Source organism: Platichthys flesus, chromosome 8 (genome assembly GCF_949316205.1).
Source record: "Platichthys flesus chromosome 8, fPlaFle2.1, whole genome shotgun sequence".
NCBI classification, from domain to species: Eukaryota; Metazoa; Chordata; class Actinopteri; order Pleuronectiformes; family Pleuronectidae; genus Platichthys; species Platichthys flesus.
In genome coordinates, this window is record NC_084952.1 from 9483521 (window position 1) to 9501418 (window position 17898).

Here is a 17898-nt window from a genome sequence, read left to right on the forward strand (position 1 = left end):
GCTGATCACTCACACATGTTCATTTTCACTCTCACAGATTGAATTATCAGGCAGCAGCTTCACAACAGTAGGTCACTCATGAGAAAGAGCCCTCTGTTCATTAGTGGAAACATTTCTTAAACCAGATTAATGTAAGGAAAACTATAATTTACACCTTTTTACACAGCCTGTTCAAGGTGGCTTTATACTGTTATGTATAGAGGACACATGTGTAATGGTTTGACGTTGTTGTTGCACATTTATACCAGCGGTGGAGGTAGTAAGAGTCGTCCAATGTCTTCACCGGGGTCCGTCATGTTTCTATATAGTGGCAAACCGACACACTGGCTCTAGAGAGATAATTTAACATGTTTGTGTTACCTGAAGGCCACCGTAGTTTCTCCAACACATAACTTTACCTATAGATGCCACTAAAGCCTACACACTGAAGCTTTAACTATTGATTCATTAGAAATTATGCATTTGTTTATCATCATTCATTCATTGGCAACTACACAAGATGATGTGTGACAGTCGTGTTGAAACTATTTTGGCCTTTACACACACACACAGACAGACACACACAATCCAAGTTCTATTCAATTCTATTCATTGCAGGAAATCACATGAGCTCTGATTAGGGACTGGTTACCTCGTTATTCAGGTTATTCATCATCCAGATAAGCTAAAAGAATATTCTTTGTCTGTGAGTGTGTGCGTGAGTGAGTGTGTGTGTGTGTGTGTTTGTGTGCGTGTGGGAGACATTTGGCGAATCGGTGCGTTTCTTACCATGTGTAGCTGCTCTGAGTGCCATCTCTGCCTAATGCATTATCCAAGCAGCCCTTCAGCCATTTGGTCTGGCCTCTCGTGTGTTTGTGTGTGCCTGCGTGTTTGTGTATGTGTTGTTTGTCAGTGTTCTTCATTTCTGTCGTCCCCCCTACTGTCGTCTTCCGCTGCTCTTCTCCTCCTCCGCTCTTTCTGTTTTCATGCATAGTACGAATCAAAGGCTTCATTTCCAGGTGTAGAGCAGTGTTCAGAGAGGATGCAGCAGCAGCAGCAGCAAACAACTCCAGGCCTGCGCCTCAGTATGATTAGTTTAATTTAATATCATAAGCACATACAGTTCTACACAGGAATAAATCATTGTTTAAAGCTGATTGTGTTTCAGAGCAGGATCTCTGTTGAATAACAATTTACTTCTAATAGTTTGACTAAAACACAATTAAATTAATATATTATGGATGTTTTAATGCTATAATCAGAAGCTCTTCCTTACCAACAACCGTTACCTTCGTTTCTTATATTTAAACTTTTCTCATCATCTTGTTACAGTGGCATTTAATTGTGCACATTTGTGGTTATGGGGACTTTACTTTACTTGGTCTCTTTAACCTGGAGTTTGCAGTGTAAATTAATTTTATTGTTATTGTGTAAATATTAAGCAAAAACAAAAATAGGTTTTCTTAAAATCTTTTATATATTCGTCCCTGTCTCCATGATTATGCTTGTAGGTAATATGTTAACCAATAGGAATGATGCCCAGTATTTGGGCTGGGTGATCAAACAATATCAATATAGCCGAGGTTGAATAAATATCCATATAATGCCTGTAAATTGTGGCAACACAGTGAGGAGGCTCTACACATCATTGATCAACATCAGATTTGTAAAACGTTTGAAACCACAACCTTCACTCAGGAGCAAATATCAGACCGTGAACTTAATAGAAATAATAATGTGAAAATCATTGTGATAATTATAGATATGAAATTGTAATCTCTATATGATTTTGGGGTCTTATCGCCCCCAGTCCTAGCCGGTGCAGACATACAGTATATTGTGACAGCATATGTTTGGCTCACATGGACTTCCTGTCCCCACCCCCCACCGAGCTGACAAGATGAGAGGCCTGCTAACGTTATCCAGACATATGTCTCCTGAAGAAGCACGGACGATCTTTAAACACGTCCCTCTGTTAATTATCCGTCATTATTTTCTATCAGTGAGACTCGACCCCATCTACCCGCCGGGTTTGCCAAAGCAGGAGCACGCACCTCAATCTCCGAGGCAGAGAGCGATGAAGAAGAGAAAGAGAGAGCGTGCCCTCACTGTGTCGTGGATATAAACAACACGAGCAATCCCAGCTTAATATCATACATCTTATTACACTATTCATCGTTCATCTCTGTCCTGAAATAGCTTTTTATGGATTTATTGCGGTTTGTTTCCCTCCATTCATCCGCGCTTGTGTGTTAAGGTGTCGTCAAAATGTGTAACAACCTTTCCCAGTACAAGTCAGATCCAAATTAGGCTTATGTAGCATAAACAAACGAGCATTAAGGCCATGGTGTGTGTGATGTTTTTAAAGCTACAGTTTGAGTTCACGGTTTCCTGCCACATGGAACTTACCTCATTGCTCATTTTGCTATCTTTATATTTGGATATTATATATTAGCTGTTGTGATCGTCTAGGTTTGCGGTCAAAGACCTTTTCCCTGATTGCCTTGACATTAACACCGTACGTTCCTGCCGCAATGGAAAGCTGATTAAATATTCCTTGACTCGTCATTAAAACTATGATATTCATACAGAATCAGAGAGCAGTATGTTAATGTGACAAATATGATTTGAAATTGCAACCTCTTTTATCAGATTCAGTTCATGTATCGAGTGAATGACTAAATATGAGTAACGTCAGTTATGTGGGAACAAATAAATCTCTGGCTGATCAAAACATTTTGAACCAACCATGAGTCAGGTGTCAAAGCAAGGCCTGATGGGTTTTATGGAAAGGTTTTTGAAAGGTTGATTCACACATCACACCCATAAACTAACATATTACATAAACTGTTATATGAGTCATTTAGTCCATTTTCTAATATGTAATTATTTGCTAAAACTAAATCTGCATTTTACCCATGCAACCATCATCTATACCTCTTATCCTTCATAATCCTGGAGCCAATCTCATCTAACACAGGTCGTATATCAAATCCATTCACCGTCACACCTACTGTCAATTCAGAGTCTCCAAATACCCTAACCCCCCACACCGCATGTCTGTGGACTGTGGGACGAGGCCAGAGGAAAACCCAAGCAGACACAGAGAGAACATATACGAACCTCACACAGAAAGACCCCCGGGGCCGAAACCAGGATTTGAATAAAAAAAAGCTTCTGGCTGTTATGAACTAGCTAACCACTTCACCACTGTGTCATCCCAATAGCTGTGGGTAGAAGGGTCCTTAAAGCTGTAGACACATTTTTACAACATTGGACATAAACACTAAGTCTTACTTACACTGCTCTACCTTCCCCTCCACTGCTGTGAAACATTTATTTGCAAGATCAATCAAACTAATAGCACCATTTTCTGTTTGGTTGAGAAGTGCAGCTTTTTGTCATTCAGCACAGACAGGTGTAGAGCTGCCTGTGAGCTGAAGACCCACAAGCTGAGACGTGTGGGGAAACAACGAAGGAGACAATTGTGTTTAACTGTGCTTCACCTGCCAGCTGGAAATTAATCACTCACATTATCATGAAATGTCAGTGTCACGTCTGCCTCGGCCTGAACACGAGGAGGAGGAGGAGGAGTCTGGCATTATTGAGCAATAATTCTGTATTCACCTTTCAGCATAATTTAAATCAAGTGATCAGAAAATTAGAGTCCTGCACTTCCTCTTGGCTCTGGTTCCATCCAGTGGGAAAGCTGGCCCATGATGGGAGTGTTTGACCAGTCACAGGGCAGTTCAGATAGGGCGCTGTGGGTCGTTCTATAGCAGCTGTGCATGCACGTCCCTCCAGGAAAAGGCCTTCCCTCAATCAATGGCTTCAAACCCTAGACCAAAGGTCGCCATTCCAGCATTGGCAAGAACTGGCAGTTCTAAAAGGGAAGATTGAATTATTCAATAAAGAGTCTAAATTAGATTTAGACAATAAAAAAATCAAGTTCAATCATGATCACTGGCGTTTTATGATTGGATGCATTTGTGCAAAGTGCAAATATTTGATTTTCCCCCTCAAAAAGTTTTTTCCTATGTGCTCAAGCAGCACGACATGTATATCCTGTCTTGGCCTCCATTAATTGTAAAGACACCATTCATATCTTCGTGCTAAATATGAGCATAAATATGGGAAGAGGCAGATAACATCTGGGCAGAGGTCAGATGAAACCAGTGGCATCAATGAGGAAGAATATTCTGAACATTTTGCAGTGTACAGATTGCAGATGCATTGAACGCACATGTTTTGTTGTTATTTTGACGTTTGAAAAATAATCCAGTTAGCATTGTGCTCTGTAGCATCATGTCCTCCTGCCCTATGACGTGTATGATACCGATTGCAACATGTGATGTGGAGAAGAAGAAAAAAACATCTCAATCCTGTGTTCAGATCGTCGAAGACGGCAGCAGCACCGACCCCTCCCCCGGTGTGAGCCAGCGAGTGTCTTTTCAGTTGTGTCAGTGCGAGCAGTGATGATGCAAGAGAGGAGGGGATTCAAGGAAAGGAGATTAAGCGAGGAGAGGGGCCAGAGCTAGAGAGATGCGTAGAGAATGGAGGGAGAGAAGGAGGTGAAGAAATGAGAGGTGTGGCATAGAGAAAGGGATGAAAGGGGGTCGAAGGCGGCGAGGAAGAGCGATGGGAAAGGGTGTGGGGGGGGGGGGGGGCGAAGAGGAAAGCGGAGGGGAGCCTGTGCTCAGACACAGCCCTGTGCGTTGCCATGGTGCGCGCTCAGGCAGAGCTGCACAGTAGCTCTTGCTGCTCAGCTAGCTAATTACCCTCAGACTGCAATGGTGATACGCAGGCGGCCGAGGCCTTCCGGGTTTCCAGGAGCTGCACTGACACAGTCAAGTACGAATCAGAGACACATTTACTGCGTGTCTGCGACGAGGGGGAGCTCCCACGAGGATGCAATGCAGAAAGCATGCAGCGGTGGGCGGCAGCGTTATTATTGAACACGGTGGTGGTTGCTCTGCTGTGTCAGCCGTGCCACTTGTGTAAGATAAAGAGCTGCTCCAGCGCAGGGCTGCATTGTCCGCAGACCGCTGCCGCTTACCCAGAGCCTGCAGATCCTGATCAGCCTGCTTATAAAACCCAATATGGGCCATTGTGGATTAATATTCACCATTAAAAATTCCAATTATGTAATCAGCCAAATCCAAGCCCTGCATATGCTCACTAGAATCTCTCAGCAGGCAGGAGCGCGGGAGGGGCCTGAACGAGAGGAAAGATGAGCATTTTTATTTGGGCGAAGATCCGTGTGCTGAATACATGAAATGCTTTTATTAGCACCGCAACATTGTTGAGTGTAACCAAGTCTGAATGAATCTGATGTATTTTATGTATTTCTCCTGGTTTTTTGCAGTGATTCAACCTGACTGTGATAATGTGATGAAACACTTCATCTATATCTGGAAGTGCAGATAAATCCTCAGTGAATCTGAATCACTACTTCAATTAGAATATTGTTGTCCTTTTTTTGCCAGCTCTCAACACAACACGTTTGTTGAATAAATGGTGAAACAGCGGCTTCAAATTCTCTTCAGTTGAGTCTGATGTATCAAAAATTATTTCCTCATTGACATTTGATTCAGAACTACTACATTGCTCCCAAGAGATTTTTTTAAATCTATTTTTTTGTCAAATGTCAGAAAAATTGCGAAAGATGCCTGTTATATTTCTCAACGGTCTAGAAGCAAAAGTTGTATATTTAAAAAAATAAAGCAGCAAATCCTCGGATAGAGAAGTTGGGAAAGCTGCGACCAGAGGAAAGTTATTATCATAAAAAGTGGAAGCAGCTGAAGATCATGAGAACGGCATCAACCCTCTTATTTATTAACCTTTGGCATGAAAGCAAATCAGCATAAAATGTCAAATTATTCTTTTCTGTTGCATTTCAGCTTCAGGGAGATTATAAATATTGAGCATTATTATTGTTTGTATCGATACGTGCTGAAATAGAAAGCCTTTGTTTATCTTGCTGCACATCTACAGTCCCTAGACTCCGATCAACAGTGCAGTGTTTGGTTCATCTCTTCAGTCAGATACAATGGCCACTCTGATCAAAGCCAAGACCCGTCCTTTAGGGACAGTGTCCCTGAACGTGACCTGAGATGGGCAGAGAAGAAAGAGCAACTCTGGGCCCTCGGCGGGAGGCAGATTGATTTGGCGATCGTCAAAGTGCTACAAACGATTTTCTTCCCCTGCTCTTCTGTTTGGCGCCAAATGCATCAGCATATGGATAAATATTCACTTTTAGTTGCATCGCCCTTTTTGCTGCTTACTGTAATTCTTCATCACTCTCAACACCTACACTTATTGTGAGACAAATCTCAAGTGAGGGTAGTGATTTGGAGATATGTGAATATAAGTTCCCGAGTGGAACTTATAGAACAGCGTGAAACCATGACAGGAGGATCTGTGCTGTGGAGACGAGCAGGCCGGCTCCTCTGGAAGTTGGGGACGAATGGTTTTCATTGAACTACCAGGTCAAAGTGGTTCCCTTGTTATTTTCACTACATTCTTTTTTACAGTGGATCTCTTAGTCCTCTGTGTTTGATCTCTGTCTCATGATTTTGATTTGTGAAGGAGACAAAGAGCTCAAACATTCGAGTCCTATTTTACAAAAATCTGTGTGCTGGCGGAGGAGTGTGGCGTAAGAGGCCGGACCAGGGGATGCAACATTCTTTTCACTACATTGTTTCCTCTTGCCGGATTGGTTTGAAGAGCATCTTTGACCTGGGGGAGAGTGTTTGAAACTTCACTGGGTCCATGGAGCAGAATTACAGTCTAATGTTCCCTATTAGCAGAAAAGAAAAAGTCCAGGATTGGAAAGATCTGACTGAAGCTCAGCAAATTGTGTTGTGGGGCGCTCAGCGGAAAAAAGAGGTGAATGAGAGGAGAGTGCTGTCATTGAAAGGAATAGAGACCTGCGGACAATCTGTTTTTTTGCTCGTGATTTTTTGTGGATTTCTTTTGGCAGCAGTGAGACGGTTTTATGAAAATAAGTTTTGGCTGTAGCGATTTGCTTTCTGTCCAGGGCACAGTCTCACATAAGCGAATGCAAAAGCGAATATCGTGGGTCGAAGGTCACCTCCACGTGAAGCCACACAGCAATTTGCAGTCGGAATCAAACATACAGACTGGAAGTGAACGAACTGGAGGTTTGCCACTGAGACATTCATGCACGTGTGACCGGGCCCTCGGATGAAAACTGATTCCACTCTCATCTCTGTCTGTTAAGCACTACATATGCCTGGCAGATGCTGTCTGCCAAGAACCACACATAACCTCATAACATGGGAAATGAATGTGGGTTTCCGTTCAAACTATACACACAAGAGTTTGAAATGAGTCAGAGGCATGCTAGCTCTTTCCCCCTGTTTCCAGTCAGTATGCTAAGCTAAGCTAACTGTGAGTGATTTGATAAATTTAGTGTTTAGTGTTTGTCTATAGGTTGGAAATTTGATAATGTTTTGGATTTCAAGAGAGCAATATGTTCAGAAATAATGCATTTGTGAATGTAGTTTTTTTTAAATGGTTTTAAAGCAGTTTTTTCATGATGCATTAAGTCATTTTAATTTTAATGGCTCCAAAACCTTCATATTGGACTTTTTTTAAACTGAACAATATATGTTACCCTCTAGGCCCCTGGGTTTATAGTGTTGTTACCTGTGTTGCTTCGTAAAGTGAAATGTCTCAGCCTGTCCTGTCAAAATGAGACCGTTACCCTGGCAACACCATCAGCATGTTCACAGCGTCACAGGGAGAAAACAGCCAACTTAAAAAAACTGGGATGAATTAGAGTAAAAGAGTAAATCTGAAGGAATCACTTCCTTCATAATGACGCCGCAGCAGCTGAATGATAGTTGTCTGAGGAGGCAACGTGACAGTGGTGGAAGAAGCATCAAAATGGCAGCTCTCAGTTCTGTGTGAGTGTGTGTCTCTGTGTGTGTGTGTGTGTACACATGCACTGTTACCGGTATAGTCAGCGCATAGGATCCAAAACACCAGAGAGAGGAACAAGCTCCGCGGCTCTCTCAGCTTAGCAACAAGGGGTAGCAACTAGTCAAGAGCTGTGAGGTAACATGCTGCAGTGACCTCTGACGTAGAGGAAGTAGTGGGGGCGGGATCACAGGAAGCATACTGATGACACTCACACTCGACAGGCTTCCTTCAGTGCGCAGCCTCGCCAGAGCACGTGCGCTACCTTCCATCATATAGCCGGGACTCTGCGGTTGAGCCTCCTGGTGTCAGCGACGTGATCGTGAAACTGTAATGACTGATGTTAACGAAAAATACAGAAATTGACGGGTATCGATATATCAACAACATGTTGACTGTGGCCATGATGGGACACGTGTAAGACATAACACTGAGACTCCTTTACATACATGTAGAGTGCAAAGAGAAGGATAGTGATAAAACTGGTTGTTTTTTATGTTTCTATTTATGTTTTGATTGAGTCAATTAATGTAATTAGTTAATCATGCGTTTGTTATATTTCTTATTTGCTTTTGTTGGCTTTTACACATTATTTTTTTGAAGTGTCTTTGAATATCTTTAAAAAACCTTATTATAATTAGTAGTAGTAGTAGTAATATTAAGTAATCTATCAAGTTACACATCATGCATTCTCTGGTTTCAACACTTTTGTTAGTCGCATCATCATAAACTGGCTGATAGTCATAATAAGAAAATAAAAAAAACGTACTACTAGCTCGTATGTATAAAATCATCAATTTATCAAAATGAAATGGAATTAAGATGCAATCCTGGCTAAGAGCAGGAATCTATTATCTGATGCAGTATAAATCTTGTTTTCTTAACCTAAACATTGTGGAAATTCTTAAGCAGGTTTTGTAATCAGGTTAATCACACAATTTTACTTTTAGTACGGCTCACCATAACCACAGGGTTGTTATGGAAATGGATAGAATTATTTCAAGGGTATTTATAAGTCAATGTCACACACAAAGTGACAGAAAGAACTTGAATTGATTGTTTAACTGTGATCCATTGTATGAGAGCAAACGCTTGATGCATGTAAAACAAACTCATTGATCTGAACGTTATGATAAAATCACATGATAAAATATCATCATACTGTCAGAGCACGAAGAGCTCAGGGGTGTTTACTAAACACATCAGTAATGGTTCTGTTTTATTCACAGACACTCGATGTGTCCACACGCATCAGTGTTCAGACCCGATCAGGTGTCGACAGACCTGCGGAAAGTTCTCTGTGGCAGCGCTGAATATTTGTTAGGCTGAGTACGTCTCCCTCTGTAGCCGAGTTTGTGAAGGTCAAACTGGCCAGCTCTCTCATTTGGAGCTGCTCGGCCTGACAGAGAGGTAAGCCAGAGCATGCTTTCGTAATATTACATAAAGATGAGCAGGGCGCGCTGCCGACAGCTGTGACGAGCTATTAATTATGGTTTCATGAGTGTTCGTCTGCGGCCTGCGTGTGTTTGGGAGGACGGAGACATGGTCACAATACTCAATCATAGCCGTCAAATCAGAAAACTTTGAGCTTCAATGATGCCGTTTTATGGCTGAACTTAATTAATTTCCTTGTGGCCGCCTCATTGAAATGAATGCCTGAATTTAGCTGGAGCTGTAGCAGGGGAGAAAGAGCAGTTGACCTTTACCGTTACGGGGGTTTCCTTTATTCTATCTCGTTATCCGCCTTTGTTCCGAAGAATGCACCATTGAGATGGAATGGCGCCTGCGAGTAAATCATCCCCAGCCGTCATGTGTTCATCCTGTTTAGCTCCCATCTGTCACTTCTTCCCTCACCTTGCTTTTCTCCTTCCCGCTTTGCCCCAGCACCGGGGCCACAGCGTGAATAAGATGTTGGGTGCATGGTAATTGAGTCGGTATTGATTGGACTGCAGCGTGGCCTACGAGAGGCCAATTGGAGCCGGAACATCAGAGCAGCACCGCTGACTGCGTCTCTCATCCCACATTCTGCAGGAAAACACAAACGCAGTACCACAAGCGGCATCGGAAAAATGAAGAAACGTTTGATAGTGAGATAGCCCGAGGACATCGTAGCACGCCTTGTTCTCCTATCTGCTGTAAGCTCTGACTTTAGGACCAGGGAGAGCCTCCTTTAGCTTTAGCTACATGATTTGACTGACTGGGTGCCTCATCTGAGCGGGGCTGACTGTCATGTTTCACTGCGATGTCACCTCTGGAGAAGGAGCTGTCATGTCGGTGTGCCTTGCCGGGAGAGGAGCTGATGTGGAAATGTTTGCTAAGGAGGAAGGGGATATTGCCCTGTCAGCATGCCCTCACCGTGCACATGCTGAACCCTGTTGTTCTTCCCCCTGCGCTCGACCTGCCAGGAAGACGAGGTCCTGAAAACACAAAACAAGAAGAGATGACTGGTGAAGAGGAGGGCTTCACTTTCCTCATTGTCTTTTTTTTGTTTCCTATAGCTGTGACGTTATTGTCATCAGCAGGGATGTAGAGGTGAACATGTCACAAAGAAAATACCAAATGAGAGCCTTTTGGGTTTACAACAGATTACATAAAGAGATTATTATAAAGAAACAGTTTTTGGAGAACGAAAATAAACGTATTTAGGCCCAAAGAAACTGACAATGTTTCATAAGGTAAGGTTTCATATTTTGGGATATATGCTTTCTTGCCAAGATTAATGAGATTATCGATGGTAAATATCAATCTTACCCAGGAAGCCAGCGAACTGAGGCCAATTTTCCACTGCTCAAACTAACATCTGCTAATATCTGGCTTTTGTCTGCAGTGTGAATAGGTACAATCCACATTCACAGGTTTTTATCAGCCCCTGCTCCTATCGACAGTGATGGAAACGGGACAATCAGGCGATAAAGACTGGGAGCAGTGGGAAACAGCAATATGAAGTGTTAATCTGTGAGTTGAGGTGCCGGTCTGTAGGTTTGTTACATTTGGGCAGAGCCAGACAAACCCCTGCTTCCAGCTGTTATGCTAAGCTAAGTCAGACGGCTGCTATCTTTATGTTAATCTCTTATTTGCAATGAAGCAAATAAGTATATTTCCCAAAATATCAAACCTTTTAATCATGTCCATCAGAGCTGCTTGACACACCACTGAAGTGATGCCATAATATTTGAACATGTCACCTTTTGATTTAACTGATGACGTATGGATTTGGGAAATGTGTGTGTGTATGTCGGCTTGTGTGTGTGTGTGTGTCTGTGTGTATGCCGGTGTGTGTGTGTGTCTGTGTGTATGCCAGTGTGTGTGTGTGTGTGTGTGTGTGATGTGGACAGGCAGGGCTGAAGGCAGTCAGCCACATCCAGCCCATGGCCAGGCATGTGCAAGCACAGAGCTGCATTAGCTGCAGTGAGAGCCCTGAGAGGTGAAGCGGGGGGGAGGTAGCCAAGCGGGACAGCCGACCAATAGCGTGCGAGTACCGGTTACCATGGGGACACATTGATTATTTAACAATTTGGATGAAGCCTGTGCCTCGCACTTGCCAAGGTTCAGTGGGAGTCTTTGTTGCCTCACTGTCCTGGGGGTCTGCAGCCAAGTGAGAGTTGTGTGGTGTCATGCCAAAGGGACACATGTACGGTGATGGAGACAAGAGACAGATACACAATCTCAGCTGACAGAAGAGCAAGATGATAGATTGATGAAGAGGAAGCCATTATGAACAGATGGGTGAATAGGACGAGGGAGTGAGAGAAAGAAGGGACTGTGGCGAGTGAGTTTTCATCGCTCCTGGTGGTCAGCGGGGACTTGTTGTAATGATCTCATGCTGGGGAGGCAGTCTGGACTCATTGTCATGTGTTTGTACAGGAGCTCTTTGTGTCCACTATACTCACATGCATCCATTTATCAGCTGATGGTCCGTGAAATACCAAAGCTCCTGTACTGTACTGTACATCTGCAATGCAGGTGGGGAAAAGAAAAACTGTGACACAAGCCTTTAATGACTAACGTAGGAATCAAGAGGAAATAAAGGGATTTATATTTACAGTGATCACATCTAGATTTGTTTTATTCCCGCCGTATTTGTCCCTCCCACACGTGTAGAACATAGAGCTACATTTAAACCTGACATTAATATTCAATCTGGTGTTAAATCAAGGTACAAATACCAGAGTATAGCTTGAATAGCTTCGGGTAGGACTGGATCAGGCGACCTGCACCTAGATAGCATCCATAAAGCGTGACCATGTTATTAAAAATCCACCCAGCAGGCTGAAAGGTCACCTTACTTGTCCTCACCACCACCACCTCCACCAGCTTAGACAGACCTGGCAAACGCTATCAGTATTAGCAGGAGCTGGGAAATGACTGTGTCCTGGTATGTGGAGTAATCCATCAGTTCTAACCAACTCTCTTAAATACATTCTGGGATGTAGTCACCTGCGAGTGGAGAAAACTATCATTTGCAATAACAGGTGTAAATAAATCAGGGTAGCCATAGGTTTAGAAACCCTTAAAGGCCTTTATGGTGTAAATTGGGTTTTTACTTACAGCAAACACCTTGTCCTTTCCATGAGGAGGCCTAACTTTTAAAATGTCGGGCCATGTTGCGCCCTGTTTGTTCTTTGGTTGCTCATATTGCAGAGTAGTCGAGTTCAAATCAAGTTTAAAGTCTGCATTATTGAAATTCAATTCGGGATTAAGTCCAAATCTGCAACATTTTACTGTTTCACCTATTGAATTACATCAAGTTCTCTGACCCACATTCACCTGCGCGTCACCGACAGACATTTCCATCCCGTCCCGGACTGACATCAATCAGTAAGAGACTGCTTTTGTCTTCCCCTCACAGCTTGACTGTGATCCTCAACCTGCCTCCCAGATACTATGAGTTAGTGTTTGTCCTCTGCCCGTCCTCTGTGGGCCCATAACCGCACAGACCTGCTCCATGTGTCATAAAACTTCAGCGCCAGTCAGATCTTAGCTGTCCGCTAAGTGAGAGTATCACCAACAGCGCCATGGGGGGGGGAGGTTAAACAAACTCGTGTTGAGATTATTCACGTTGAGATTATCTTCCATTATTCCGTTTTTGTTTGCTTGTTCTGTGAGATTCAGATGGAGGGATTAACGGCAGCGATCCCAGGCCTGGATAACACTGCTGTTCTTTACGACTGCTGGCTTTATTGTGTTTCAGCCGGCCTTGTAGCGTCAGTGATCAAATCGTGCCGCCACGGTACTCTGTGACACTCACACTGATGAGCACTGCGGGCGTTGTACTGTAACAGGTGTGTTTTGTCACATGTGCTCTCAGTAGTTGATTCAGTGGTTTAGTCCGTCACCGAGGGACAACAGTAGCCGATGTGTTGCCCTCAGGCTGCGTTTCATCACTTCTTGCTGTTCGGGCTTTGGTTTCAGGAGCGACTGGCGCTGACATGGCTGCTGTGGATCTGACTCTACAGTTTGTTTCATCTCTAAACCCTCTTCTGGATTTTGGGTGTGTGCTGTGAGCTGGGGTCCAATATGAAAAAAGTGCAAAGCAAAAATGAGAATTGTGCAAACACAAGCACATACGTGAGCATCTGCTCGACCATATGCAGATTACAACCAAGGCCCGATTGTGCTGACTGTAAGGGAGGGTTGGGAGGGAGTGAGGGAGGGAGGGAGGGAGGGAGGGAGGGGTGTTCCCAGCCACAGCTGTCCAGAGTCATAGCACATCACCGCCGAGCAGAGCGGGTCAGATCTACGGCTCCGGTTTATCTGGAGAGCAGCCTTCATGGCCAGGGAACTTGCTCAGTGGCCAGCGTGGAGAAATGAAATGACACCTGAACAGCTTGTGAGGTGATGAACAGGGTTGGATCAAAGCACAGGATCTTCTGAAGGGTGCGTTTCAAGATCCGCCCTCTCTGGGACGCAGCCATATCGCAGCCTTGTGCAGCGTCACGAAAAACGGTTGACAAGCGGTGTAATAGAAAAATGAGAAATCAAATTTATAGCATAGGCTGAATAGATCAGGAGAGTAGTTGACTGTAATTGTCTCATTATATGAGATATAATGATTTATAAAGTCATGGGATATGCTATTTATCCCTTGAATATATTTCTTTATGTTTGAGTAATTTTGCAACAAGCTTCTTTTATTTAAATTTTTAATTTAAATAAAGAAACTAGTAGATATTTATTTTATTTTATTTTTCAATATTTCAGTTGATACAGCTAACACAATATTTATATTTCAGTTTAAATATTATGGGGGGGCGACATAGTCAAATCAAGAAAAAGCAGAAAGCTAGTCGAGCTGCCCCAAAACCAACCAGGGTCTCCTCCTTCACACGTTCCACTCGGACAGCTCTCCTCTGGCCTCCGCTCCCAGCCGCTCAGAAGTGAGAGAGGAAACACCAGGTGGCATAATAGAGTCGAGCTGAAGAGTTGAACTGTGAAACTTGGGTTGGGTTCAACTGATACTGAAACTACGCCTCAACGCTGCCAGTAGTTAGTCTGCGTTTAACATTTAACACTTTTGATTCACCCACAGAAAACAAACACCAGGGAGCAGTGTCAGTGTTTCCCTGATACGAGTGTTCATGTCTCAGAGGAACGTCTATAAAAATGATCAGGGAATCTCACAACAGAAACCAACGTTTTAGTTGAATTTAACTATTAAAGTCATGTGTTTTTCAATTAATTCAGAATTCATAGAAAACATAGAAAACATTAAACAAACATTATCAATTGAAATGTCTTCTTTTACAATGAATAAAGAATGGACAAAGTGATAAAGACTCACAACGACTTATATTTATTTATTTTCCTTGTTAAATGAAAAGGAAACTGATTATCATAACAGTTAGGTAATTTTTTTAAATCAAAAGTGACGTCTTAGAAAACAAACGAAAAACAATAAAGAAATGTTATTCAGCTGATTAAAAAAAAGGCTTTGAGAAACGAGAAGTAGCTCATGTTGGTATTTTTCTCTTTATTATTCAAACTGATGCTGAATAATTCTATCAGTTATCTTATCAAACATCCACAAATTATTTCAATGTTACGCTTCCAATAACACAAACCTAGAATGAGATATACAATGAAATAAAGCTAATGTTGTGTTACAGTATCAACTGAATGGTGACTGAATAATAATCTCTTGCACACCGTATGTGACACAACACGATGTTATATCTGTGCATGTGAAGTGAAAGAGAAGACGAGGAGCTGATGTGGGATCAGTCCCAACTGCCAGAACACGAGCCAGTGTGTTTTTATGAGGTGACTCTGGAACGTCTGGCTGAGGCGGTTAATAAGCAGCGGTCTCTCTGCCCCAGTCCTCATTGTCAGTCCTCACACCTTTACCACACACACACACACACACACACACACACACACACACACACACACACACACACACAGAAACACGCACACACACACGCACACACACACACGCAAACGCAAAGCCTCAGCCCCAAGGGGACTCACTGACTGTTCCCGTGGCATCCGTTCACTTTGCTCCCAAGTGGCAGTGTGCGTACCGCATTATGTCTGCATGCTGCCAGCCTTACACACACACACACACACACACACACACACACAGTGAGATAATGTGTATCTGTTCATATTCACAGGCCAACCCTCCCCCCATCATCGTCAACGCAGACTCACTAGATGCAGGCCCTTATGTAAGTATCTGTTCTGTCTCTCTCTCTCTCTCTCTCTCTCTCTCTCTCTCTCTCTCTCTCTGTACAGTATACATGTCTGAAAAGGCCTCCTCCTGTTAGCAAAATTTGGTTTGCCATGTGGACCAACATTCATTATCCCATTGACCCTGCCCTGTTGGTCGGGAATGGGCCTTCTGCAGCAGCACATTCAGTGTCACAGAGCATGTGCATTTTACGAGAGGATGATGCTTTGGATTACAATAATCTTTTAGTTAATAAAACAATTATGTAAATGTGTTTTGTGTGTATTTCATCAAGGATACCATTCTTCATAGTTCTCTGTCTTCAGTCTGTTCATGTGTCCATTGTGTCCTAGTGGATGTTGGATTTATCTTTCAAATTTTGCATGCTTCTCTTTTTTTTCACACTGTATTTTTAGAAAGTGGCATGATTCAGACTCAGTGATGTAACCAACCGTTCTGTCTTTTATTCTCTAGGTAAATGGCAGTGATGGGATGTATAAATATGAAGAGATCATTTTAGAGAGGGTGAGTTGCTTGTTATCTCCTTTTCATTTTATAATGTATTTTCTGCATGATGGGTTGATTTCTGTCCACTAGGTGGTAGTAAGGAGTGCTCAGTCGTTGAGCCTAAAGAACATGAAAAAATATAAATCTCTATATTAATATATGAAAATATGACATGATATGATGTTTATTATTAAAGTTATAACTGTTAAATCACTGCAGCAAGACACAAGTCTCAAATGTGATGTCATGTGAGTATAAGAACAGAATGAGACCAAGAGGAGTCTCTTTTTACATAATCCTGATGCACATGTCATCGGCAGATGCCAGAAATATAAAGAGCTCTCCTGTTCAATTGTTCAGCCGGCACCACTACACTTGTCAGCTGTGTTTCAGCTTGTAGTGGCAGAGCTATATGTCTCTACTCTCATTATTCCACCCACATATAAATGCACCTCCGGCCCCTTGATAAATGCACAGTATCTTTCTGCCCCTCACACTCTAAGTGGCATCTCTGCATGCAGAGGGCTTGAATAAACAATGCAAAGTCACACTTTAAAAGGTCTGTGGGTGTGGAACATTTGGTGGTAAGGCCCAGTGTACTCCACTCAGCTGCAGAGCAGCACACTGGGAGGCCTCAGCCTCCCTCTGTCCTAATTTGTTTCGACTGTTTCTCATTAATTATAGAAAATAATAAAGTGAAGTCTTTTCTCAGCTGTCTTGTTTGCTGCCAGTCTCTGGCCACGGCTGTCACATGCAGCAGTGTGCCTGGACCCGGCGGATCCAAATGGGTCCTCTGTTGTTCCAGGAACAGGAACATGGGGAGGTGGGGTCCGTCTCCTGCAGAGAGCGAGAGGCTCTGGATCATGCAATAGAAATGATGCTTCTTGGGTCATCTTTACCTTAGATCATAAATCCACTTCTCTCTTGACGTCTCTAACACTGATGCCTCTCTGTGGGATGATGGAATGAGCATGACATTTTGAATGAAGTGCCCTCCTCTAATGGAGTGCATGGCATTATCTTTTGTCACATGCAAGGACACACACACACAGGCACACACACGTGCTTGTCCACAAAGATGAACATCAGAAACGCCTGTAGAAATCCCTGCAGTGGTCTGCATCGATCACACGTTCCTCTGAGATACCAATACACTTAAGAACCATATTGTTCTGACCTTGAGTCCACATTGGCCGCATTTAAATCTGTGCATGTTTGTGTTGTTGTTGGTTTTGTCTTATTCCTTATTGAAAGTGTCAATCATAATGTGTGCAGGGGAACTCTGGCCTGGGCTTTAGCATTGCTGGAGGAATAGACAATCCCCACATTCCTGATGATCCAGGAATCTTCATCACCAAGATTATCCCTGGAGGAGCTGCTGCTATGGATGGCCGGCTGGGGTAAGTTCCCCTTTTCACTGTGTTACCCTCCACCTCCTCCTCCTCCTCCTCCTCCTCATTCTCTCCATCTAATCTACCCAAGCTCTTCTCTCTCTTCCCTAACCCCCCCCTCCTCTCTCGTCTTTAACGCTCACTACCACCGTGTCCCACCAGGCAGTGCTGTGTGGGAGGCAGAGTTTCTACAGCCCTCTGCCCCCTGGCTCTGTGTGGTTCCTCAGATTTATGATTCACTGGAAAACCAAAGGCTGAAACATGCAGAAATGATGATATGGAGAGTTTTTTTCATATGCTTTTGGGGTTTCTGATTACATTGGCCATGCTAGGGTCCCTCCCTGCCTTTGTGCAGCTAAGAAACTCCTTTGCTGCTGACTGACAACCTGATGTGTGTGCAATAGACAG

The 17898-nt window shown here is 43.2% G+C and overlaps 1 protein-coding gene across 4 annotated transcripts in view; it reads left to right on the plus strand.

The window, feature by feature from the left end:
* dlg3 (discs, large homolog 3 (Drosophila)) overlaps positions 1 to 17898 on the plus strand; it is a 73645-nt gene that overhangs the window by 26549 nt on the left and 29198 nt on the right. For all 4 annotated transcript variants that reach the window (XM_062394566.1, XM_062394572.1, XM_062394567.1 and 1 more), the window contains 3 exons: positions 15537 to 15590; positions 16067 to 16117; positions 17375 to 17499. In XM_062394566.1, the coding sequence (XP_062250550.1) occupies positions 15537 to 15590; positions 16067 to 16117; positions 17375 to 17499 (230 nt within the window). The remainder of the gene's footprint in view (positions 1 to 15536; positions 15591 to 16066; positions 16118 to 17374; positions 17500 to 17898) is intronic.